General features: G+C 37.8%; 1 protein-coding gene across 1 annotated transcript in view; it reads right to left on the bottom strand.

Moving 5' to 3' along the window:
* Atg3 (Autophagy-related protein 3) overlaps positions 1-25514 on the bottom strand; it is a 45650-nt gene that overhangs the window by 14996 nt on the left and 5140 nt on the right. Inside the window, exons 2-4 of the mRNA XM_083122692.1 lie at positions 15515-15703; positions 9320-9454; positions 7222-7329 (exon numbers count right to left, since the gene is read on the bottom strand). Of these exons, the coding sequence (XP_082978818.1) occupies positions 7222-7329; positions 9320-9454; positions 15515-15703 (432 nt within the window). The remainder of the gene's footprint in view (positions 1-7221; positions 7330-9319; positions 9455-15514; positions 15704-25514) is intronic.

The following is a 25514-nucleotide window of genomic DNA, read 5'->3' as shown; positions in this document are numbered from 1 at the left end:
GTTGCCGCCTACACCAGGCAAATGCACGCCCTCAAGTTTCCAACGTTGTTGCACAATATCTGGCTCGACAAAACACTGAATGTGCCCTGCACCCTCCATACAGCCCAGATCTTGCTCTGCGTAACTCCTTTTTGTTCCCTCGTCTGAAATCTGAGCTGCGGTGTGGCTTCTTCAGAGATTCATGTAACTGGGTATCCTGAACATGTGATTACCCAAGAGAAGTAGAAAAGAGAGAATACTGAACAATTGTGGCAAAAAGAAGCCTTCACTTTATTTCAGATAATTTCAAGAAAATTAGATGCCACATCCTCAGTGAATGAAGGCAGTGAGCTTTGGAAATTAATCAGGAAAAACTATCCAATTACCAACGAGGAAACAGGAAATTTCATGTAGACAATAACATATATTTGTTCAATTTCTTGAAATTATCTGATGTTGAGTTAAGGCTTTTGACAGAATTGTGGGGGGTAATATGTAAAGAACATGCATTTTGCTCTGAACATGTGTGTAAATAGATTATTATTGATAACAAATAAAATATACAATAACCCGGCATAGCACATACAACATAAAAACAAGTAAATGTTTATCGGGATCCATTACCTTTTGTCAATTATGCGGTGCACCGTACCTTAAAATCACTTCCTCACTGTTCTTCCTTTAGATTGAGGGGGTGGTTGTGACCCATTGTTGGAAGGGGATAAAAGGGGCGCTGGTCACGGCTTCAGGTCCTTTTATCTTCCCCTAGGCTGGCTGATGTTCCGGCGACATGGTGTGATTTGTCTTAAGTATTGTTCAGTAAACACACGGAAGTAGTTCAATTTACACAAGATCAAAAGACAGTTCCTCTCTCTGCACGGTGCTGTCATCTATCCACCAATTGCACTTCACCTACTTGTCTCCTCCAAAGCACTGCCCTGCATCCTTGTACGCACATACACAGAGTTTTTCCACACCTACACCACATCCTATCTCTGCATGGTGCTGTCATCTATTCACCAATCGCACTTCACCTACTTTGGTGGCTGATATTCCGGCGACATGGTGTGATATGTTTTAAGTATTGTTCAGTAAACACAAGGAAGTAGTTCAATTTACACAAGATCAAAAGACAGTTCCTCTCTCTGCACGGTGCTGTCATCTATCCCCCAATTGCACTTCACCTACTTGTCTCCTCCAAAGCACTGCCCTGCATCCTTGTACGCACATACACAGAGTTTTTCCACACCTACACCACATCCTCTCTCTGCATGGTGCTGTCATCTATTCACCAATCGCACTTCACCTACTTTGGTGGCTGATATTCCGGCGACATGGTGTGATATGTTTTAAGTATTGTTCAGTAAACACAAGGAAGTAGTTCAATTTACACAAGATCAAAAGACAGTTCCTCTCTCTGCACGGTGCTGTCATCTATCCCCCAATTGCACTTCACCTACTTGTCTCCTCCAAAGCACTGCCCTGCATCCTTGTACGCACATACACAGAGTTTTTCCACACCTTCTCACATACACCCTCACTCCTGTCACCTCCATCTCGTTGTGTCCTGTCCTTCCCCAAAGATGCTAAAACTTCCCCTGTGTCCTTGTAATGTTCCCGGGTTTTTTTGCAGCCTTCTCCAGTGGCTCTACAACACACAAAAACAGCAGAAAAAACAACAAAAAGAACACCCTAGCCAGTGTGACTTGCCTGAGGGGCAGGGTTTTCCCTCTCGCCATGCCAAGCAAGGGACTGGGTGCGACTTTGAGAAAAAAGGAAATCCTCTAACTTCTAAAGGATAAAAGAAAACAAAAAGCCAAAAAATATAATAATAAAAAAAAAAATAGGGTGGCACTACATCTCCCCCCTCAGATAATTAGGATAACGAATATGAAAATAGTATCAATTATCTGGACCTATTTTCTTAAACTTAGTACAACTGCTAAAATGGGCTGATGCCCCATCTTGCCTCCAGGCTACGCCAAAACTTAAAAAAGAAACAAATCCACTAAAAGCATATCTAATAACCATAATCACACTTATTTGAATGTATGAAAAAAATAAAATAAAATGACACAAAAACATTACATACTTACATTAATAAAAAAAAATTACTCCTATTATTTACAGCTTTCTTTCTTCTTCCATTATTTCTTTGATCCCAGGTAAACCTTGCCTGACAAGGTGCAAGAGGAAAAGGGGAGGGGTTAGCTTCGCCCTTTTTCTCCCTCCTTTCTGCATGCCAGAGCCTCTTCTTTCCCAACCATGTGGGTTCACGCTGTCGAAGGTCCTTTTGTATTTGCAACAGCAGGTTGTCCTTGTCCCTTTGCCAATGTATACGGTCGCAGGTTCAACATATTATAAACTCCAGCCTCTTTATTACATTGGAGATCCGATAACAAATATGCATTCGGGGCCACACATTTCTTTATTTAGAATGGACTCACGAAAAGGTGCACAAATTTCTTGCAAATTCCCTTTTGAACGTCTGAGAATGCAAATGACTTTCTCAAAACAATATCTCCTACCTCGAAGGAGGAGAGCCTTGCCTTGTCATATTGCTTCTTGCGGCTCTTGCCCGCCCTTTCTACACTGGTATATTTGGATGTTGGTAGCCCTAGTTTCTTCTATCGCATGGCTGTTTGATTCTTTGGTCCCTCTCTCAATCCTTCTAAACGAATCTAGCAGCTGATCTTTATTCAGCGAGCCCCTCTCTTATAAAGCTTCATTGGAAATTACATTTACATTGTGTACATCTCCCTCCATTATATTCTCCAAAGATTCTTGTCCTCCTTTCTCCGTAACCACCGAGTGATTTTCTTCATAAAATTGATCCCCCTCTACTAAAAACGCAGGCTCATTCTCATGCCGACAGCTACATCCTTCAGCTCCGCACACGTTTCCTTTATTTGGACCCACAGGAACTATGGTTGACAAAACTTCGTTTCCACAACTACAAATAGGCTCTCTACAAAAGTAAACTATTTGGAAATTATGCAACTGCTGACACGTCGCTGGTTCATTCTATTTCTGTGTACCCTTTCTCAGATCATAATTTCATGCTGCTCATAATTCAGGATTGCATGATTATCCTCCATAAAATCAGTGCCCAACAAAATCGGCTTTACTAAATTTCTTATCACTAAGCAGTTTACATCTATTCCAGTGCCTCCAAAATTCATATTAAAATATGCCTGCGTGACTACTTTTGAAGCTTTAGTTCCAAATGCCGAGACAACTTTCAATCTGCGTACGGTGAGACAAGGCAACCGTGGGTTAATTTTCAATAGCTCCAGCCATAAACTCTTGCTAAATGAATGTGTAGCCCCTGTATCCACGACTGCATCATAATAATTTCCTTCTATAATCACATTAATTTTAGGCAACAACATTGAGGTCTCTCTTTTCTTCTATAAATTCCTTTAAAACCAAGCATACTTTCTTTACAGCAGTTTCGCACGAATCAGTATCCATATGGCTATCCTGAGGCTCACTTTCTTTGTGTTGACGTAAACAACTCTCACCCTGACCAGCAAAGCCCCTGATCAACATGTTCTCCCTTTGTCATGCTTTGTTTTATGTTAGGGAAATTTGGGGGTGATCTTTTCATACTGTTCCCTCAGGCTCCCCACCTCCCCCTTCTCCATCATTGACAAATGTCTGTCCTTCTTGTCAGTTTGGGTTCTGCCTCCTTTGCTGGAAACCTCCTCTCCCCCCAGAAGGTTAGTTGGGAGGGTTGTCAAATTCTCTCCTGCGCCTGTTGCCGTAATTGCCCCATGACTGCGCTTCCCTCTCAGAGTTGCTTGGGCCTGGGTTCGCTTCCATAAAATTTATGGGTCTCGGATGCTGACGTGGGGATGACTGACTCGAAGCCCCGTAGTTCATTGTCTCCTGAATTCTCTCAGTAACCCGAGCAACTGACTGTTGGTGTCGATGGTCAACCCCAGGAAACTTCTCTGCACGAAAGGGGAAGTTGCTTTAACCCCAATCGAACCACCACCTTTTCACTCAGGGGTTCGGGAAGGATGGCATTCCTTTCGAGTTCCATGTAATGCTCACAATAAGTCTTCTCTCCCCCGGCAACATAGCAGTTCGTGAAAATCTCAGCTTTCAGACGCAATAACTTTTCCTCAGATATGAAATAGGATGCAAGGTGGCATTGCTTTCTGTTGATGTTGAACGAGCTGAGTGTGGTCCCTTTTAATGATAAGCTTGCCATGCCTACCTGTTGTTCAGCTGGGGATCCGAGCCAGGTTTATGTAAGTTTCCAGCTCAATGAGATAAGAGCTGGCTCTCACTTCGTTCTTTGAACCAGAAAAGATTGGCAAGCGCATGTCCCCGTGCACGTACACATTACTTGTGGTTGCATTATCGCTGCTCACTGCAGGAGATGCAGTGTGCAACTGTTCGCTGGTCTCTCTTGAAGCCGTGCATAACTGTTCGCTGGTCTCTCTCGAACCCTGGACTTCATTCAAGCGAGCATTTAATGCATCTATTTCTTCCCTTATTTTTTTTTTTAATCTGCTTTCATGATGCTGGAAAACCCCATTAACCTGCTGCGCAACATTTTGTCGAATTTCCTCTGCTACAGACTGCCAAATTTCGGCTGCATTTACCTACATACCTCCGATTCGCACCAGGAAACAGCCGCCAATTCCTCACTTAAATTTCCTAAAGTTTCTTCTAAGGTATTTGTTCCACGATTTTCCACGTCCCTGTGCTACCATTTGCCACATTATCTATCCTCCGGGTTAGATTTCTCTCCATTTCAGATTGCAAATTTTCGAACCGACGTGACTGATTCTCCATTCCTTCTCTAAATTCTCTCTGTAATTCTCTCATTTCTTGCTTGAAATACATCATCTTCCTTGTCAGGTCGCCGAATGTGACTGGGGCAGCTTCCCTCCTTTCAGATCCAGGCTCCATACTCCTGTTCCCAGTATTTTCCAAACCGTTCAAAATTCTCTAAATTCTTTGAAATATCTTCCACATCTTCCATGACCTGATTAGCATCGATAAAACTAGACATTTGTGCTTGCTTGACAAACAAACAAAACAAAAAAAAAACATAGATGCCTTAAAAAACATATTAACAAAACTCACAAGAAAAATTAGAATAACATACAAAACATTAATGTTTTTAGTGGATTTCTCCCCTTTATGAACTAGAAAAAAACGTGCGTTATTTAGGAAAAAGGAAATATTTAAGAAAATTGGCCAAATGATGTTCCTGAATGTAAGAAACTTCCCCTTGATTTTTAATAAAATTTCAACATTTCAGTAGCCTGGGTGGATTGACAAAGGAGGAGCCGCCGACTGAGTTTCATAAAAGAAAACATGACCGATACTGGCTATGAAAGTTACTGCTGATATTAACATGAAAATATGATACTTTTACTGATAAAATTTTGAACAACGAATTAATCTTTCTTTTGCTTAAACATCGGTAGTAATCGTGTTTCTTAGTTGCGCTGCAATTTGTAAAGAACATGAATTTTGCTCTGGACATGTGTGTAAATTATTATTAATTATTATTGATAATAAAAAAATATACAATAACCCGGCATAGCGCATACAACATAAAAACAAGTAATAAGTAATTCTTATGTAACTTATGACCATAAGTAAATGTTTATCGGGATCCATTACCTTTTGTCAATTACTCAGTGCACCGTACCTTAAAATCACTTCCTCACTGTTCTTCCTTTAGATTGAGGGGGTGGTTGTGACCCATTGTTGGAATTTTCCAACGCTACGGGGTTCACGTCCACGGACGTTTACCCCGACTATAAAAAAGGCCAGTGGGCTTTAGGAAAAAAAAAAATGTTTCCCCATTGATCGACGAAAGAGGAACGTCTCCTAAAGTTTAGTCCACTTATGGTGGCTAAACTGGATAAAACAATGTAGCATCTGGTTATGCCAGCCCCTGTTGCTGTCCCAAGTTCCCTTTTAGAAAAAGCTTTGATTATGTGGAATTTCCATATTGATTAATTGATGTCCAAAAGAAGGAGTGAAGGCGTAAGGATACGCATTTGTAATGAACGGAATATCATTTAAGCTGAGGATAGGCCCATAGAGATAGTTATGCTAACTCTGTGGTAAAGGAAGTGCCGATGGTTATGCCATAGGTGCGCAATTATATTGATTTAGAGATTGGTTAATTTGGTCTATGCAAGACACACATGGAAACGCTATGTAAAATATGTATATATATATATAACTACGTATAATAAACCAATATATCTTACTAGAATGTTATGATTTAAAGAACTACGGTACTGTCCATTTAACAAGTTGTATATTCACTTTCTGTTCATGTGTAAACGAACCAGGGACATAAAAATATAAATTCTATGTGAAGCCCCCCTTTCGTAATTCCGGCGCAAAAATAATCTGCTCGCTTGGCACCCAGGGTGAGGTGAAAGGAGAAATTAGAAGGATTAAGGTAGGAAGAAATCCAGAGAGCCGGAAAGAAACGAGGCAAAGGGGGGCCGAACTTTCAGAAGACTAAGAATAATTTACATTGAAAAAGCAGTAAAGCTGGGAAATTTTGACATATGCACAAACTAAGAAAACATATACAGTGGAACCTGAAATTTACATTACTGGTACAGTGGAACCTCGATTTTGTGTTTTTCAGGGGGATCCAGCTGACATAACTTAAAATACAGGAAAATGTAAATTCGAGGAAAATTCATTAACATTTTACTATGTTGGGACAATCTGTTTTGAATGTATAATGTGGGAAAATGTGAAATCCGGGGACATAAAATCAGGGTTATACTGTATACATTGTAACATGTTCCTGGATTGTACGGTACATATTTCCACTTTGCAAGTTCATCGGCTACAGTCCCCTGAAGAACGTACAATGAAGGTTGCACTGTAAACTGGGAAATGAGAGTCGGGTTAAGACAACCCACATATTATCTGACATGATGTTTTGGAATCTGATGTATTAGGCAGGGAAAAGGTAAACTACAGGAATGTTTAATCAATGACATCTCCCACCAACCTTCTGGTCATTGAAATATCTACAACACTTCTGAAAAATGTGTATTAAATCGTCCTCTTCTAATGATGGATTCACTAGCCACCACGATGATGAATTGATGAATGGTCAGACTGAATCAATAACTAGGGGGGACAAAGCTTCAAAGCCAGCCCCCTTCATTGGAGCATGCAGTCATTTTCCATAGCAAGGTAAGCAACATGTGGGCAGTATCTTATGTGAATTATTACCTGGTCTTGTTCATCTAGTAATCCACTCTCTTCAAATTCTTCCATGTCTGCTGCTTCTTCATCATCGTCTTCATCATCACTATCTCCAGCAGGTGTAGTAGATTCAATCTTTACGTAAGATAAAAAGAAAAATTCAATCATGAAAACTGAAAAATAGAAATGATAAATAGCGGTAACCTGCTTGTATCATATACCAGCCATATTATCAGTATTAGAAATTATCTGTTGAAATTTCTTTATCAGTACCTTCTAATATCTTCATAACAGTACATATACAATCTGTGAAAACTTAATTTTTCTTCTATTATTCAACTGACAGTACTGAAAATATGCTTTAAATATGATTTATATTACCAATAAAAAATTAACCAGGTAACTGCAATGGGTTTTATCATGAAAAAATAAACTGTATATTTAGAAATCGACTTTACAAAACCATGGTGTATTATTATACGTTTATGTTACACTTTAGCCATTACCATTTTGAAACAATACCACAATTCTTACCAAAATCCATTAATTCAGATACATGGACATTGTAGCAGGTCAAGTGACTGTGCATGTTAAGTGGTTGACTTCTGATTTCACAGCTGACGTTCTCATGCTCAAAGTGCATTATGGGTATGGGTGTTCTTTATGAGTGACCCTTCATCAATTTCATCTATTATCACTGATCCTCCTCGTCACAATTAGCAAAAAGTGACATTAAGTAACAAAAATACAAATACTTGAACACGGTAACAATTTAAAGTTGTTGAGAATAATTATAAATGTTACTGTACAGTATTCCATTGCAACACCACCATAGCTTTGCATTAAAAAATTCAAACCTTATGAATCACACAATCAGAAATAGGTATTACTTATTATTATAGCATCATTCAATCATGAAATCCACTTCTCCACAAAATTATGATGCGAAACTAATGAAAATTGATAAGTAGTGGTGGCACTGATACTATTGGTATTGGTTACTTATGAGCATTTTAAGACTGGAAAAATTATAAGAAAGTTTACTGATCAACTGATATGCCTACACCAAAGGACACACATTTGTGGCACATTAAAATTGTACAAAAAGAACCTGAAGAAAATCCTAAATCAGCAGTTTATAACAATGGTGAAAATGGCTGTAAATTGATGAACTATTTCAATCTTGTATGTGGATAATTTGGTAATATTAAAATAAATAAATAAATCCAACATTTCATGTTACTTCATGAATAAAATGTTTGCATATTTTATCACATATGATGCCAGTATTTTCTGGCTCCCAAAAACATCAAATTTTCATACTTTACATTTTCATGCATTGCAAAAATCATTATCCCTACTTATATCATTAGAGTAATAATTAATCTGTCCCATTCTCTTTTTCTATTATCAGGATCTGGAGGGAGATTTGCATGAAGCATTAAGTTTTTGATGCAAGCAGCTTATCAGTTCCTGACACAAATGAAATATCTACGAAATGTGAACAAAGGTGTTACGTCTTTCAAACACTTGGTATAACTTCTGCAAGTCCAGGGTTGTGTTGATCCAGTGTTGGCGAATGAATAAAAGTTCAATCAGCTTACGATAACCAAAATGTAGTGAAATAACTCAGACATCACTTAAAAAGCACAATTTTAAGACAACAAAGTACCACGACTAGTAGCCGTGCGGTATGTCACACACATGATTAATCCTTCATCAGCATAGCGAGTAACTCAGCATTGGAATTATAATCATATTACAAAACTGAACAAAATGTTTGAGGAAATTTTAAATTGTAGCGTAATGGAAGACAAATAAAAGTACTCAAATGTTAAACTGCATGTTATTCGACATGAGTACAAGAAAATTCAGCAACGAAAGAAACATGACATCTGGCATTTGGAATTTGAAAGGAATGGTTACAACACACATGCTGCAGAAAAGACATGGTACAATTATAGCCCATCATTAACGATATCATTGCATAGTGTAGGGCACCCATCTTATTGGACACAACATGTCCAGTCCATAACATTATAGTATTCCACCCAATCAATCCATAATGGAGATTGGCTTTTTTCGCTCTCTATAAAAGACCAGCAATGATTTAATAGACTCCTACCTTCGGTTCTAGGGTCATTTCTCCCACTTTATCATCCAAGCCACCTGACCCTGCATCATAATGGTGTGTATCCACCCATCCACCTTCAGGATCATCGGCTTCTATAATCTTTTCCTGTTCATCACAGTATTCCATCTAATGAAAGAAAGACAAAAAGTTGATATGTTATCTACATCAAAGACATTTGCTGTAATTTTCACATGGGCAAATGAAGACCATTCAAAAAGGCATAATGATGATAACTTGGATATTTAAAATTGCAATCACACCAATTTAGTAATGTTGAGATGGAGAATACGCACTTATAAATTATTTATTTATATATCACCTTGACATGCACAACATAGAAATTAAAATATTTCCGTTACATAAGGTTATTGGCTGTTATCATAAGACTTAAGGACATATTTAGGAGGGGTCCATCTCCACCTCCCCGAAAGAAGACTTACAAAGTAATATATATATACACATACAGGGTGTTTCGTAAGTTCGTTTACAACGCTTGGGAAGTGATTGTACAAGAGAAAATAAGGTGCAAAGTTCATGTAACGAAATTCCGGAACCGGCTTTGTTGCCTAGTTATTGAGATTTGAAAACGTGGGAAAATGATTTTCCGAAGTGAATAATGGCAAAACGGGTGGAGAGAAGTCGTCGGTGTTGAGCAGTCCACTAAGAAATTGGGAAAGCTCTTGTCAAAAAATCACGCGGCAATGTTGTGCAATGTTGGCGCAAGGGTTTCCCCAAAGGACGCGAACGAAGATGTTGACGGGAGTGGGGTAAGTGTGCATTCTGCGTGATCTGGTATCGACGAAAATTGGCATGTGTTGATTGGCACCAAAAAACAAATAAAATTTCCTGAGCGAAGGGCACCATGATGTAAAAACGAAAAAAATGAACTGTCATAGGTTGCATACCCTGAAGGGCAGATGGGTGTCCATGTGATCTGACGTTAAGTACCACATTTCCCGCTAGGGGTGCCATCAGTGTAGGTTTCCTCATGAAGGAGCGCACGTGTCTATGCCACTCGTGCTTCAGGTGCTGTGCCAGCAGCAGGTTGTTAAACATTCACGGTTGAATGGAAAGACGTTAGGTTCTTGGACAGTAGTTTTGGTCAAACATTTGACCTAGCAGTGTTACGTGTTAATTCTTAGCCACAGCCCATCGTGTTCTGTGAAGTGTACTAGTGTTAACGGCCATAAACACTTGTAGCCCGGTGTAAGGGATGGCTGCATACACGCCCCAAGAGCTGGCGGACATGCATCTGATTTATGGGGAGGCTGGAGGTAATAACCATGCTGCAAGGCGTCTGTATGGGGCACGTTTTCCAAATAGGGTGTTACCATCGCACACCTTATTTCAAACTGTAGACACTCGACTTCGGGAAACAGGATCAGTGTAGCCACCTCGTCGACCGCAAAATGTGCGAACACGACGGTTTGTGGAAGATCTGTAAACTGCAGTGATAGATCATCCAGGCACCAGTACATGCGCACTAGCCAATGAACGAAACACCTCCCATGTGAATGTGTGGCGAGTCCTGGCAGAAGAGGGGATGCACCCGTACAAATTGAAGAAAGTGCAAGATCTTTTACCTCGGGACTTTTGCCAATGGTTTGTTCATCAAATTGACACTATCCCCAATTTTCATAATACGGTACTATAGCGTGATGAGGCTATCTTCACGAAAACTGGTGTGTTCAATAGTAAAAACTGTCATGTGTGGGAACATGAAAATCCACATGCACTGCTAGTGGCACATCATCGGCACAGATTTGCAGTGAATGTGTGGTGCGGGATACTGCATGACCATTTGATTGGACCGTACATTCTCCCTGTTCGCCTATGTGGACCCACTTATCAAGCATTTCTCAGTGAGGTTTTGCCTGAACTATTAGAGGACGTGCCCTTGGCACTGAGACAAAGACGGTGGTTTCAACATGACGGTGCACCCCCACATTTCGATCGGAATGTGCGCCATTTCCTCAATACCGTATTCCACAACCAGTGCATTGGCAGGGGAGGGTCTGTGCCATGGCCACCTCGATCGCCTGATATTATGCCCCTGGATTTCTTCCTCTGGGGAGAGATGAAACACCTCATTTACGAAATATCTGTCATGTCAGCTGAGGACCTCGTTGCCCGTATCAATGTTGGGTCGCACTAGACAATCCTTGATTCGCCGTTGTCACCTCTGCTTGGAAGTACATGGTGAACACTTTGAAAACCATCTGTGATGAGGTTCCCTTCACATCTCCATTAAGCATACTGTGTGCCCTTCAGGGTATGCAACCTATGACAGTTCATTTTTTTCGTTTTTACGTCATGGTGCCCTTCGCTCAGGAAATTTTCTTTGCTTTTTGGTGCCATTCAACACATGCCATGTCGTCGATAACAGCTCACGCAGAACGCACACCCACCCCACTCCCGTCAACATCTTCGTTTGCATCCTTTGGGGAATCCCTTGCGCCGACATTGCACAACATTGCAGCATGATTTTTTGACAAGAGCGTACCCAATTTCTTAGTGGACCACCCAACACCGACGACTTCTCTCCACCCGTTTTGCCATTAACTTCGGAAAATCATTTTCCCACGTTTTCAAACATCAATAACTCGGCAACAAAGCTGTTTCCGGAATTTCGTTACATGAACTTTCCACCTTATTTTCACTCGTACAATCACCTCCCAATCATTGTAAACGAACTTATGAAACACCCTGTATATACTTGTTTAGCATTTATTGTATAATCGACTTACTTATTTCTGCCCAACTCACACTTAAGGCAAGGATTAGATTGGGATCATAATGCTTTAAATGACAGTATCAAGGAAGATTAATGTGCACTACTCCTTACAATAATATGCATAAAATATTAATGTGGAACTTTACTTTTGCCAAATGGGTTTAACATCCTTTTTTTGTTACTAATAAATATTCATTTCTTTAAACAAAACATATCGTATGTACTGAAACTCATGTGAAAGGAAATATAAACTGTCAACACACTTAAATTTATCTTGATTTAACCTTTTGCCGGCCAAGCGTCTCGAACGAGATACCCAAATGTAACCCTCACTGTCCCAAGCACCTCGATCGAGATGCTGTGTCAAGGTCGTAGTTTTTACGTTATAACTTTTCTATTTTTGGCAAAATTTCGATTTTATTTCTTTATATTGTTCCCAACACATGTATTTAATAGAAATGGTTTTTGCATTTTTTTTTTGTCTTCATGAAAATGGAGGGGAAAAGGCGGGAAAAGGTACTTCTCTTTTGCGGCTCTTTTCAATGTCAAATTTTTGCAGACAAAGGAAGACCGGCTTTGTTGTTCTAAAGCAATGCTTTTCACTCCCTCCTGCTATCTGCATTCGAAGGAAGCTTGTTTATAAGTATCCGATGTCAAAATGAAAGTTTTCCGTGAGGGTGGAAGCAGGGGGTGGGGGGAGGGGGAGGGGGAAACTGGTTGTTGAATCTGCACAGGAACAAGGGAGATGTGTGCTGTGCGGGCCACGAACTTCACGGCGAAGTAGATGACGATGCGTTACCTGAAAGGTGCCCCTGTGTCTAGAGCCATGTTTTATGGAGTACTACCAGAAGTAAGGCATCATGGCTCCAGACCAAGCTTGGGAGCTGGAGCAGCAAAGGTAAATACAAAGAAAAATTCTTATTTATACTCTTCTTCCTATTTTTTTAAAAATTATTTTTGGGGGATTCCTCCTTTCCCCCTTCATATATATGCCGAATTTGCATAAAATTTGCATTTTGACATTTTGATATCCTTTTTTTTTTTAAAAAAAAAGGGATTATCAGGGGATTTCCCCCCTTTCCCCCTCCATATGTGCGCCGAATGTGCATAAATTATATATCGTCTGAATCTGTGATTCATTCTGCGTACAACGGTATATCGTTCATATCTCCAGGGCAAATAGTCTCTGAGCTAAAGTCATTTCAAGGTACCGCTGCATTTTGAAGCTTGAATCAGTGGCGTGCCGACAATTCCTTTTGGGGGTATAACTCAAGTTACATTGGTCATATGATAATAATGCAAATATTTTTGTGTTCCTTACATGTCAGCGATCATTTCCATGTGCATGTCGACACTGTCATGTACTTTTTGCTTGAGGGGAGGATGGGGGAACATTTTTTTCCCCGAAATTTTGGAATTTTGAGAGTTAGCCCCCTCCCCCTGACACAAATTTGCAAAAATTTCATATAGTCTGAATCTCTGGTTCATTCCGCGTACAACGGTATATCACTCATCTCTCTAGGGCAATTAGCCTCTGATCTACACTCATTTAATTGAAACTCTGCATTTTGCTCAAAATCGGTTCGGGACAGAGAGGCTTACATGTGAAAAAGGCCTTGGGCAGCAAAAGGTTAAAATTCATTAATTTTTATAGGCAAAAATAACAAACATTTTATGTAGAATAATATACAAAATACTAATAATGTTACACTGTAAATAGTGTAATTATCATTACGCTGTAAATAAATATAGCAGGCAGCTGATATTTTGCAAAGTATCATAAAAAAAAATCACCAAAATTAAACAACAAACACTATAAAAAATATTTTAAGTTACAATTATATAGTACATCCAGAATCAGTGGCAGCTAGGGGGGCCAGTTGCCCCCCCAATTTTCGCCACTTTTGCCCCACACTATGCTAAACCTTATATACAAAGGGAAATATACTGTCTTTGCCCCCCCCCCCCCCAAATTTGGAACCCAATCGTCGCCGCTGTCCAGAATGTTTTATTTCACTGGAAGAAAAGTTAAAATTACTATAGTTTCATTAACACACTCAACAAACATTTACATAGTAGGTTCATACATACAATATCAGAAACAGAAAAATGTATATTTAGATATAATATTTTACAGGGCTGTTTACCAGAAAAAGCCTTTCCATGAAAAAAGATCACGATTTTTCTCCACCATTCTTCATTTCCGTATCCTCCTGTACAACTTGTGAAAAAAAACTGAACAAAAAACATTAGGAATTTTAAACTTCTTATTACAAAACCTAATTCCCTAGCCAAATAACAGAAATAAAATTATTGTAAAACATAAGGAAAGCAAGAATTTTCTGGCCTTTGGTATAACCTCATAAACATCCAATAGCAGAAGTAAAAGTTATTTGATAATAATATGCATGTTTTATTATTAACTCAGATCACAATACATATGAACAAAATTTAATACGAGGGTCATTTGGAAAGTAACTGCCGTTATGGCATGGCGTTAGTAGTAGTGGGCAGAACACAACCATTGTTACGTCACGCAATCTGTGTCACAAAATGTGTGCTGCCATCAAAAATCCCGCCAAATGCGAGATACGAAGAGTGATAAGATTTGTTTGGGTAAAAATTCATGGAACATGGTAAGATAATCACTTCTGAAGTTTACTGTAACACTTTGCAGAAACTGAGAAGAGCTATCCAGAAGAAACGTCGTGGTCTGCTGACATCTGGGTTTGTGTTCGTGCATGACAACGCTCGCCCTCACACTGCTCAGCGAACACAAGACCTTTTGCACCAATTCAAATGGGATGTTTTTGATCATCCCCCATACATCCCTGACTTGGCTCCTTCTGGTTTTCATCTGTTCACTCACATGAAGAAGTGGCACAGCACTTCTCTGATGATGAGGATCTTCAAAATGCTGTGACAGGTTGGTTGAATTTCCAGGTGGCCGAGTTTTATGCAGAAGGGATTGTTACGTTAGTGAAATGCTATGAGAAGTGCTTGAATTTACATGGAAACTATGTTGAAAAATAGAGGATAGCTGTACCTTTCAGATGTAAAGTAAAAATTTGTTGTATCTATGTGTTTTTTTTATTTATACCCAAACGGTGGTTACTTTCCAAATGAGCCTCATACTAACATTTTGCATTAATATAATATATATATATATATAGTGTTGAATGTTGTCTGAACCCATTTTCATGGAAAATGGAGTGTTATGCAGAGATCTTGGGTTCAAACAGGTTTACAATATTTTAGTGTCAATTACTAGGTACTTGAGAAAATGGCAATTGGAATTTGAAATGAATCTTTTTTTTGGGGGGGAGAGGATCTTCAACTGTAACACATCCAATTTTAGAATTTTGAAAAGTTCTGGATTAATTTCATTAACTCTGAAACAGGTAGGATAAAAATATTTACTAATAACAAAGAACTCGAAATAATCACGTTACCTGTTTACATCTCCTAGAGCATGGTACATTACGAGTAACAAGAAACTGCTTGTTACGAGGCAGATATGACTTTGCCCTGCCTTCATCTCCTGTTGCCCATTGCCACGTCGGACAATGATGTACTAAATGGTCTCCGGCAGCAACAAATTCCTCTGGGGTTAACACGCCAGTTTCCCGAAATTTAGATTCCTGGAACATAATTTAAATTTTACTGAAGATATTGGATTATAAATGCTAAAATACAGCCTAAAAATCACACCACAGCATAAAACAAAGAAAAATCTAAAACTTTTTTTTGTTTGAAGTCTGCTTAATGCACAGATAGGCTGATAGCCTAACTGGGACTGGCCCTACAGTTTAGTGGGATCTGAGTTACTATGTGCCTCCACCAGGTGTCGAATCCAGGAACCCTTAATTACAGAGATAGAGTTGGCATTTTAAGTCCACTTTATGCTCAGATAGGCTAATCGGGACTGGGTCTACAGTTTAAAGTGGGATCCAAACTACTAATGCCTCCACCAAGTATATAACCGGGACCCCTTGATTACAAGGCAACGACACTATACAGAGATAGAATAGTACCATTACACCCTTGAAATAAATCTTGTGGGATACAGCATTATCTTAGTTTATGCAATAAATGTCAAGACAATGACTGAGGGTTACAATTTTGTTAGTTGTTTTTTGTTAATACAGATTTGCAAATATGGTGCCTTTGATTAATAGTGGCTTCAGCTGATTTACAGTACCCACCTGAAGCCAGTTTGACACACTGACCTAATGCAAGATGGATTGATTTAAATCAAGTGATTTTTTTTTAATCACGGATTTAAATCACTTTAAAGAAATAATTGATAGGATAATGAAAATAAGGATTTTGTAGATATGAGAATCTTTTGGTGAAAATACATTAATCTCGTAATCTCTTTAAGCCTCACATGGAAATCTGCAAAAACTCGTGTCTGAGTTGACCGAAAATCAAATATGCCAGCTCTCGTAAGCTACATTTCAAATTTATCTGGTAGCTAATACTTAGTAAGCTTTCATCTGTGCTAATTAGTTTCCTCAAGCTTTGAAATTACTCCCACAATCATTTCCATTATTCTGAAGCACATCCCAATAGTCCTATAAAACTTGTGAAATATCATTGAACTTTCAGAACTGTTACCAAGATATTTAAAATTAAAATGAGCCAAAACTACGATCCGTCAAGAAAAAAAAGCACCACTCTTAAAAATTGCATGTTTAGAGTGATTTAATAAAAAACTAGATTTTTATCCACCCTGTATGCGACCATGGCTCCACCCTTGCTCTTGTCCAATTCACAGGATCAGGGGGGGGGGGGGATGTTTCCTGTATTGGCCAGTTGCCGGAAGATCACATAATTCATAGCAGAGCACAAATGCAGTGGTGCTACTTTTTGTGATGGACTGTATATCCTTGACAATACTGAAAAACCAAGTGGAATTGAGAAATAAATATTGGATTTTTGTTTAGTGTCAATTCACCCAGGCCACGTGACCCACCATCCCCGATTTTCATGCAATTCAGTATACTTATACAACTTTTAATGCTGATTACAAAAATGACATTTTCTTTAGATTGATCAAGGGGTTCAGAAGTTACGCACTTAAGACCTAAAACTCTACAAAATATGCACTATAATTTGAAAAATATGCCCTTATAACTGGACTGTCTCAAACATCAATATCTAAATGCTGAGATATTTTCACATACGTACTATTTTTAGTTCACTTTATAGGCCCTGAGTTAAAATACACAATGAATACTTTCTCTAAATTTTCAAATAAAAATGAAAAAGACTTTGCTACAGTGCAAAAAAAAAAGAGTAAAAATGGGAGTAAGAATGAATAGCTACACTTCGAAAATGACCGTATATTTCTTGAAAATGCAAAAATATGATGAATGTGACCGAAAATCCATCAAAATATGCTCTATCACGTAGAAATGGCCAAATATGCCAAAATATGAACTTAAAAAGCACCTTAATTTAATTAGTTTCTTCATAATATGAATTTCTACATGTTTAGGGAACACATCAACCTTACCCAAAAAATATGCTAAGTAATGAAAATCCTAGCCCTAGTTATAAAGGATAGTATCTTTCATCAGGTTTGCCGTAGAAACTTCAAGTTCGTTTTCTTTTGTTTTTGTAATATACATCAAAGGTGCAGCAAATAATCTAATGCATAATGATAAGGCTTTGAACAGTTTCACTCTAAGCAAAAAAGATATTCAGGTGGTTCACCAATTTTTGACTCATCCTATATCTACTTATAATGCAGAGTTACAAGAAGAATTTCGATAACATGACGGTTTACTTAGATGAAAATGAAATAGAGTATGCTAACCAAGTAAAATTCCTAGGATTGATCATCGATGATAAATTAAATTGGGCATGTCATATTGACTATATCTGTGATAAACTTATAAAATATCTTTATCTATTGAAAATTCTTTCACAATGTAATATTAAGGAAACAACATGAACCTGTATTACGTCTTATTTATCCTCGATTAGAATACTGTATTACAGCTTGGGGAGGGGCAGCTCACATACATACAAAAAGAGTGTTCACACTACAGAAGAGGGCTGTAAGACATATGCAAAATACCATCCAGATCAATATGCAGAAATGCCTTTCTTGATAACAAAATTATGACTGTATACTCGCTCTATGTTTATAAATCTATTATCTATGTACTTAATGACAAGACACAATTAAGAAATGAAGAAATTCATGGACATGTAACTCTAATTTATAAAAAAAAAGTCATGCATCTACTTTATACAATATATATATTATACAGGTAGGAACAACTTAAGATGACTGGACCCCTCTCCGATTTTCTTCATATTTGGCATACTCACTAATTGAGGCCTCCTAATCACGAATCTGAAGTTAAAAGTTTGTCAGAAACATCTAGAAATTGCAAAATAAGCGAAAATGAGGCATTAGTTTTCGGAATGGAAACCGTCGATTTTCTTGAAATTTTTTGTTTCACAAGCAAATATGTGTATATATATATATTCCTGATACTACAACGACACCAAATTTTAACTATGTTTACCTAACCTAACCACACGTCAATGGTTCATGGGGCTAGTGCCAATGGTTCGTGCGGCTAGCATCAATGGTTCGCAATTATTTTGCAATTTCTAGATCCTGATACTACCATGAGACAAAATTTTAACTATGTTTGCCTAACCTAACCACACGTCAATGGTTCACACGTCAATGGTTCGTGGGGCTAGAGTCAATGGTTCACAATTATTTTGCAATTTCTAGACGTTTCCGACAAATTTTAACTTCAGATTCGTCATTAGCAGGCTTCAATTAGTAAGTATGCTCAATATGAAGAAAATCGGAGAGGGGTCCGGTCATCTTAAGTCATACCTACAGGTATATATGCTTATCATTGTTTTTAATATTGTGAATGTAATGTACAATTTATTTTTTATCACATATGTGCAGCATGTAAAAATCTTTTGTTCTTATACTGTAATTGATTGTATACCATACCTTATATTTTATGTACTGCATCTTAAATTTTCATTCACTGTATCTGGACGAAAATCATGAAATTTGTTTTTTTTGATGGTTTACATTTAGGCTATTACTGTTTAAGTACTGTGTTATTTGATTAATTGAGATGTAAGTTTGAATTTCTAATTGTTCTTTTGTTTTTGCCCTACATATTATGTTAGTGTCATCTGCATAGGTGGACCAAGTATAGATCCTTAAGGGACCCCTATCTTTGACGATTTAAAGCTCGAGTAAAAGGTTTTGATAGATGAATTATCTATGTGGTCAATTTGAGTACATTGTATTTGATCAGAAAGAAATGACTTGAATTAAGTTAAATATGCCACCTCTGATACCTAAACTACGTATATAGTTTATGCATAAGTGTGTTGTGGTTGAGAGAGTCAATTGCTTTGGACAGATCTAGGAATACTGTGCTCGAAATTTCATTTCCTCCAAGGCTTCAGTGATTAGTTTCATAAATTGTACAGTTGCAGAATTAGTTGATTTGTCTTTTTGAAAACCGTCCTGATATTCATTTATAATATTAAATTTGGAGCAAAAATCATGAATTTTATTGAAAATTATTTTTTCGAGAACTTTGGAGAAGGTCGAAGTAACTACTATTGGTCTGTAATTTAAGGGGCCTGTTTTAGGCCTCTTTTTTTATATCGGTTTTTTGACACTCTTTTTTAAGATCTTTGGGAATATACCATTCCTTAATGATGAGTTTATAGCAAATTGTAGAGGCAGGAGTAGACAGGGTGTACATTTTTTTACTAGACGGTTAGACGAACCATCAATATCACATGGTTGCTTGTTATTTATGGAATTGATAGCTTTCTCAATGTCATTTATACTTACTTCTTCCAATATCATAGAGTTTTGAACAGAATTAGTGTGACGTCCCAAATTTTCACTGTGTTTTGTTTGCAAACTAGTGTTTGGGTTATCATTCACAAGAGCGTTATTGAATATTGTTGCTATGGTTTCTGGGTCTTTATCCTCCCTCCGTTCCATTTATAGCTAGTGAGATATTTTCTTTATCTTTATTATTGTTTTTCCCTCTTTGTTTGTTTAGTATATCCCATATGATTTTAGACTTATTGCTATTCCTTTTTATTTTTTGTGATAAATGCTGAGCTTTCTCAGTGGAAGGGACTTGCTGAGGTTAAGTAGATTTTTGTTGTTCTCTTCTGCTTTAAGTTCCCTTTAAGCTCAACTGCCTCAATGTTTTTTTCTGACTCCAGTTGACCATAATAAGGTACTTATTCCATTATTGCCTAATGTGGTGCCACCATTGCCCCAAAACACCAGCGCATTAGTGACAGCGCAATTGTATTGTTAATTTGATCATTTGAAAATAAACTAATACAGCTATCAAGCTACATTGCTGGATACAGTATATCACTTTTTTGAAACACAAGTGTCTGAACAAATTCAAATGATTTGTTACATGTTCTGCAATCCCCTTGAAGGACGCTTAAAGAAATATTGAGGAAACTTAACCCATACATTCCCATTGGGTCATTTTCGACCCATTGCGCACTTCAATATAATTTTATTAACTGTTTATTTTGTTACTACTTTATCTTTCTTATTTATGAGTTGGAATTAATGTGCATAATATATTTTTCATAACTGTTAAAGTTGATGCTGATTTTTCCAAATTACGACGTCTGCAGTTGGCTTTGAATTTGTGAGCACACTGATAGTGGGGAATGCTAAAGTACCATTGTCAAAAGAAAATTATGTGCAATTTTATTTTTTCATACTTTACCAAATTTCTTTTACAATATGATTCCTGAAGAATGTTAGTTGTTGTTTTAAATTACAGTTTTGTGACATGTGTTCATTATCTCAAACAATTATGTGTTTTCATCAGGTGGGTCATTTTTGACCCAATGGGAATATCGTTGCTAATAGAGTTTACACATTTTATGTATTGTCCTCTGGAATTCTTCACTTTATTCAACTATGTTTTTATGTTTGTATGGTTTGTATTCATACTTCATATATTATACCAATTTATGCAATGTACTATTTCCGTAGTCCCGCACTCTGGCCTTGCAGTCTAAGGCGTAATGCTTTGGGCTCTGCCTATGGGGTGCATGCAGGTTCGAGTCTCCTGGGGGAAGCGTAACATCTTTTCTCCTGAGATTTCGGCCTCTGTATGGGACCGGTGGCTACCCACCATCGTGAGGAAATTGGAAAGCTATGAATGACAAGCATAACCTTGTTATGGAAATCTAAACAACGACTGGGGGTTCGTTGTGCTGACCACACGTCACCCCATAACTGGTTGGATTATCCCCACATCGGGCGAGTGATTGAGTAGGATCAGGGAGGAGTGAAGTTGTCTTTACTGACAGACCTCTGTCGTTAGCTGAGATACTTTGATGAGGAAACACAACATAGAGGAAATACTATTTTTATTTGTCCTCTTGATGCAAGAGTGGAAACAAATCAAGATATGAGGAGAAGAAGATATACTGACAACCGATACTTTGTCTCGCCTTGAAAACTGACAAGTAGACGTTTATCTGATGCTGGAGGGAGAGTACAAATCAAAATGCATGGTGTTATTGGATTGAATAATACGAACATAGGTAGCATTGACCCATTAGACCTCAACTTGGAGTACTCTATATACTATATGTACTATATATGAACTATATGTAGCTCAATAAGTGGTAAAATGATTTACATTCCATTGATTTCTTGGGTGGTATATGTGGCTGTTGTTAATTCTTAGTTGCTAGCTCAACATGCAGGCTACAATGGAGATCTGTTACAGTTTAGAAGTGTTGGTACAGTGACTTTGGCAGGATATGGAAAAACAAGAGATTCTTCAAGTGGGTCTTCCTCTGTAAGCACATCTCGAGAGCCACCATCAAGCAAAAAGTACTTCAGACTAAATCACATTATCAAATAGAAGGAACATAGGCAAAGATGTGCCAGCTGTAAAAACATATCCAATAGGTATAGCGGCCAGTGCAATGTATTTCTCTACGATAAATGTTCTGAAAATTTCACAAGTAATGTACTCATGAAGTGAGTTATGTTTTATTTTCTTGTAATATCCTCCCAACAGAACATAAACCTGTATAACAAAGTGAAAAAACTGGAGGGGGAGGGGGGGGAGAGAGGGAGAGAGAGAGAGGAGAGAGAGAGAGTGAGAGTGAGTGATTGCATGAATCACCAGTGCCAATATTGTTACGAATTATATCCGTATTTTCCCATTTGGTCGAAAACGACCCATGCAGTTAGCATCGGTATTCCCATTGGGTCGTTTTTGACCCACCCTCCTCTAGCATGAACACAAAATGATTTTCAATTAGTTTTGATTTCCTGATAATTTGTAGTCATAATAGAGTAAAAATACATAAATTTGACAAAAATTGTCAACCAAACACAATTCAGGAATATATGGGTTAAAAGGATACTAGCATTACATATTCCGTTTAAATTTAAATAGCACTGATTATGCTAGATTTGTTTGGTTCAGGTTTTGGTAAAATTCAAGTATGTCTTCAATTTTACAGGAGAAAGTACTTACCGAAAAGAGTTTCTGTATACCAAATTTTGCATGTGCTTGATGACGTAACAACCGGTCAGTGTTTCCAAACACGCTGTTTTCCTACTGTGTAACAGTAGTATAACGTAAATGAACGTGCATGTAACTGTGGGGCTATTTATGAATGGTTTGTGGGGCTATTTATGACTGTTTTTAACAATTTTGAAGATGACAATTTTAACTATGTTTGCTAACCTAACCGAACCTAACATTGCCATGCAAGGTTCGTGGGGCTATTTATGAATGTTTTTAACAATTTTTAAGATGACAATTTTAACTATGATTGCCTAACCTAACTGAACCTAACCTTCCCGTGCATGGTTTGTGAGGCTATTTATGAATGGTTCGTGGGACTATCCGTGCGTGGTTCGTGGGGTTTTCGAACCTGGAAAAAAATACAAAATCAGTAACACGAAAGTAGTTATTTTTTCGATGAAGAAGGTTGCAACACTGCATAACCACTGATCATCAACAACGCTACTCAAGATTTCTCCACCATATTGCGTGTAACGCAAGCGAAAACGAACAAACAAGAATGGTAACAATTGTATAAGTCGGAGACAGATTTCTTGAAATTTACAGGAGAAAAGACAAGAAAGTACTTACGGAATTGCATTCTTGAGGACTTTCTGAAGCCGGGGAAATTGTTTTTTCGAATCGTGCAACTTATTTGGCCTGTAAGTAAGGTATTTTTCGTCATTCATGCATCTCCGTTGTACGATAGCTCGTGCCGCCATTACCGTCGACTACGTGAATCAAATGTTTCGTGCGTTCGATTATGTAACCCCCTGTCAGTGAAGCAGCCAAGCGGTAGTTTTACAAGATGACGTGCGAGCGTTTTTTTTTTCCAATTTAAGGTAAGACTCTAGTTTACATCCTTTTCCTAAGGAATACGTGTCATATATCGTTGGAAAGCTTATTTTATAAGGAAATCAACAACGTAAATCTCAAAGCGAGCAAAAATTTCCTGAAGGAGTAAATCGAGAAAAAACCGATGTTGTCCGGATATGCATAATTGAACGTACTGAGGAATTTTTTAGATGATGAAGCACATATTTAGGGGTGAAATGAGTGCAAATGGAACCTAACCTAACAGGCCTAACCTAACCTCATAGGCATACCTCGACCCCGTGAATGGATAGTGGGGCTATCGTGAACAGAAAGTGTAAAAAGAAAAAGGTAATTACCCGAAGAGATGCTGGGTGCCGCACCACGAACGCAAAGAAGCAATCACCATGCAGATAAGGATGTAAAGTAGAGTCTAGCCTCAATTTTCGCTTAAAAACCTTTTGTGAATAGTTTGTGCAGCATTTATTGGTTCATAAGTTTGGAAACACTGCACATCAGCTGACGATAGACAACGTGAGTCAAGATTTGCCCGCCGAATTAGCAACGACCAATAAATGATTATGATGTTCAAAATAACGCTTTTTTCATGGAAAAAAAAAGTGATCCCCAGCTTGAAAAATGTTGCGGTATGCATATGAGGTAAGTAGAAATGATTTTTATTTGAAAATAAACTAGTTTAATGTGTCTCCGGCTTATACAACTGGTACCACAATAATTACTCGATACCGGTATGTTGAAAATTGAGATTATTTGCGTGAAAAAAAAAAAAACAACGAAATGGCACCTTCAAGAATCCTTAGGAATGCAGAATACGTAAGTACCAGTGTGAAAAAGAAGAAAATAAAGGAATTCCAGACGTTTCGGGGATACTTAATATTTAATCAGGTTTTAAATCGGTGAGATGAGAAATGCATGCAACTTGTTCTTTTGGTAAAGCAAGTTTGTTCCATTGTCTTACATGAAGTGAGGGGTGCTTAATAAAAGTACCTTTCAAGCAGTTTTATTTATTTATGTCATTTGCAGAATAAAAAAAAACCTTTCAAATCGTTGAGGGGGAATGATTTATTGTCAGAAATACAAATTTTTGACTCATTGTGTGCTTTTATTTACGAAATATATTTTTCTCTGCTATTCTGTGCAGCATTTTTAAATTACAGTGAACGAGTTATTAAAATTTCGGTAACCACCAAACATCTCTAATTCCCTTATTTTCGTATTTTTCACATTGATACTCACATATTCTGCATTCGTAAGGATTCTTCTATTTCGCGTTTAGTTTTTTGCAGGCAAATAGTCTCAATTTTCGAAATATCGAGTATTTTTATTTTGTTCGCTTTTGCTTGCGTTACACGCGATATGGCGGAGAAATCTTGACTAGCGTAGTCCATGATCAGTGGTTATGCAGTGTTGCGACCTTCTTCATAGCAAAATATCTAGGTTCTAGTATGCAGAATACTTAAGTATGAATGTGAAAAATACAAAAATAAGGGAATTAGAGACGTTTGGTGGTTACTGAAATTTGAATGATATGGATAACAACATAGACCTTTAGCCTAAAAATAAACTTGAGTCTGCTGACGTCAGAACGGAAGGTAGCAAGAGTGTTGTGCGATAAGTGATTGAAATAAATCAAAGCAACTGATTGTGAAATAGGTAATACACGTCTCGTACTCTCATTTGATGTCAAAGAAAAAGTCTGACGAACTTTGGATTTTTTTTTCCCACCTACTCGGAGCGAATTGACAATATAGAGAAAGGCTCCAATTTTGTTAATTTTCGGTATACTAACTAATTTTGGCCTCCTAATCATGAATCTCTTGTTAAAATGCAGGGTATTTATCCGATTTGTTTGAAATTTGGGATAGTTACTAATTTGGGCCTCGTAATCACGAATCTGCACTTAAAATTTGGCGCCCACGTATAAATTTGGCGTTGATTTGGGGGCAGGTGAATCCGGCCAATTTCTAACATGCCCTTAACAGGGAGTCTATAGAAACAGGCGGGTAGCCGGAGCGGAGCGGAGGCG

This window comes from Lepisma saccharinum, chromosome 5 (genome assembly GCF_977018435.1).
Source record: "Lepisma saccharinum chromosome 5, izLepSacc3.1, whole genome shotgun sequence".
In the NCBI taxonomy this organism is placed as follows: domain Eukaryota; kingdom Metazoa; phylum Arthropoda; class Insecta; order Zygentoma; family Lepismatidae; genus Lepisma; species Lepisma saccharinum.
The sequence above is the reverse complement of the archived record's forward strand: the minus strand, read 5'-3'. Positions and strand labels throughout refer to the sequence as shown.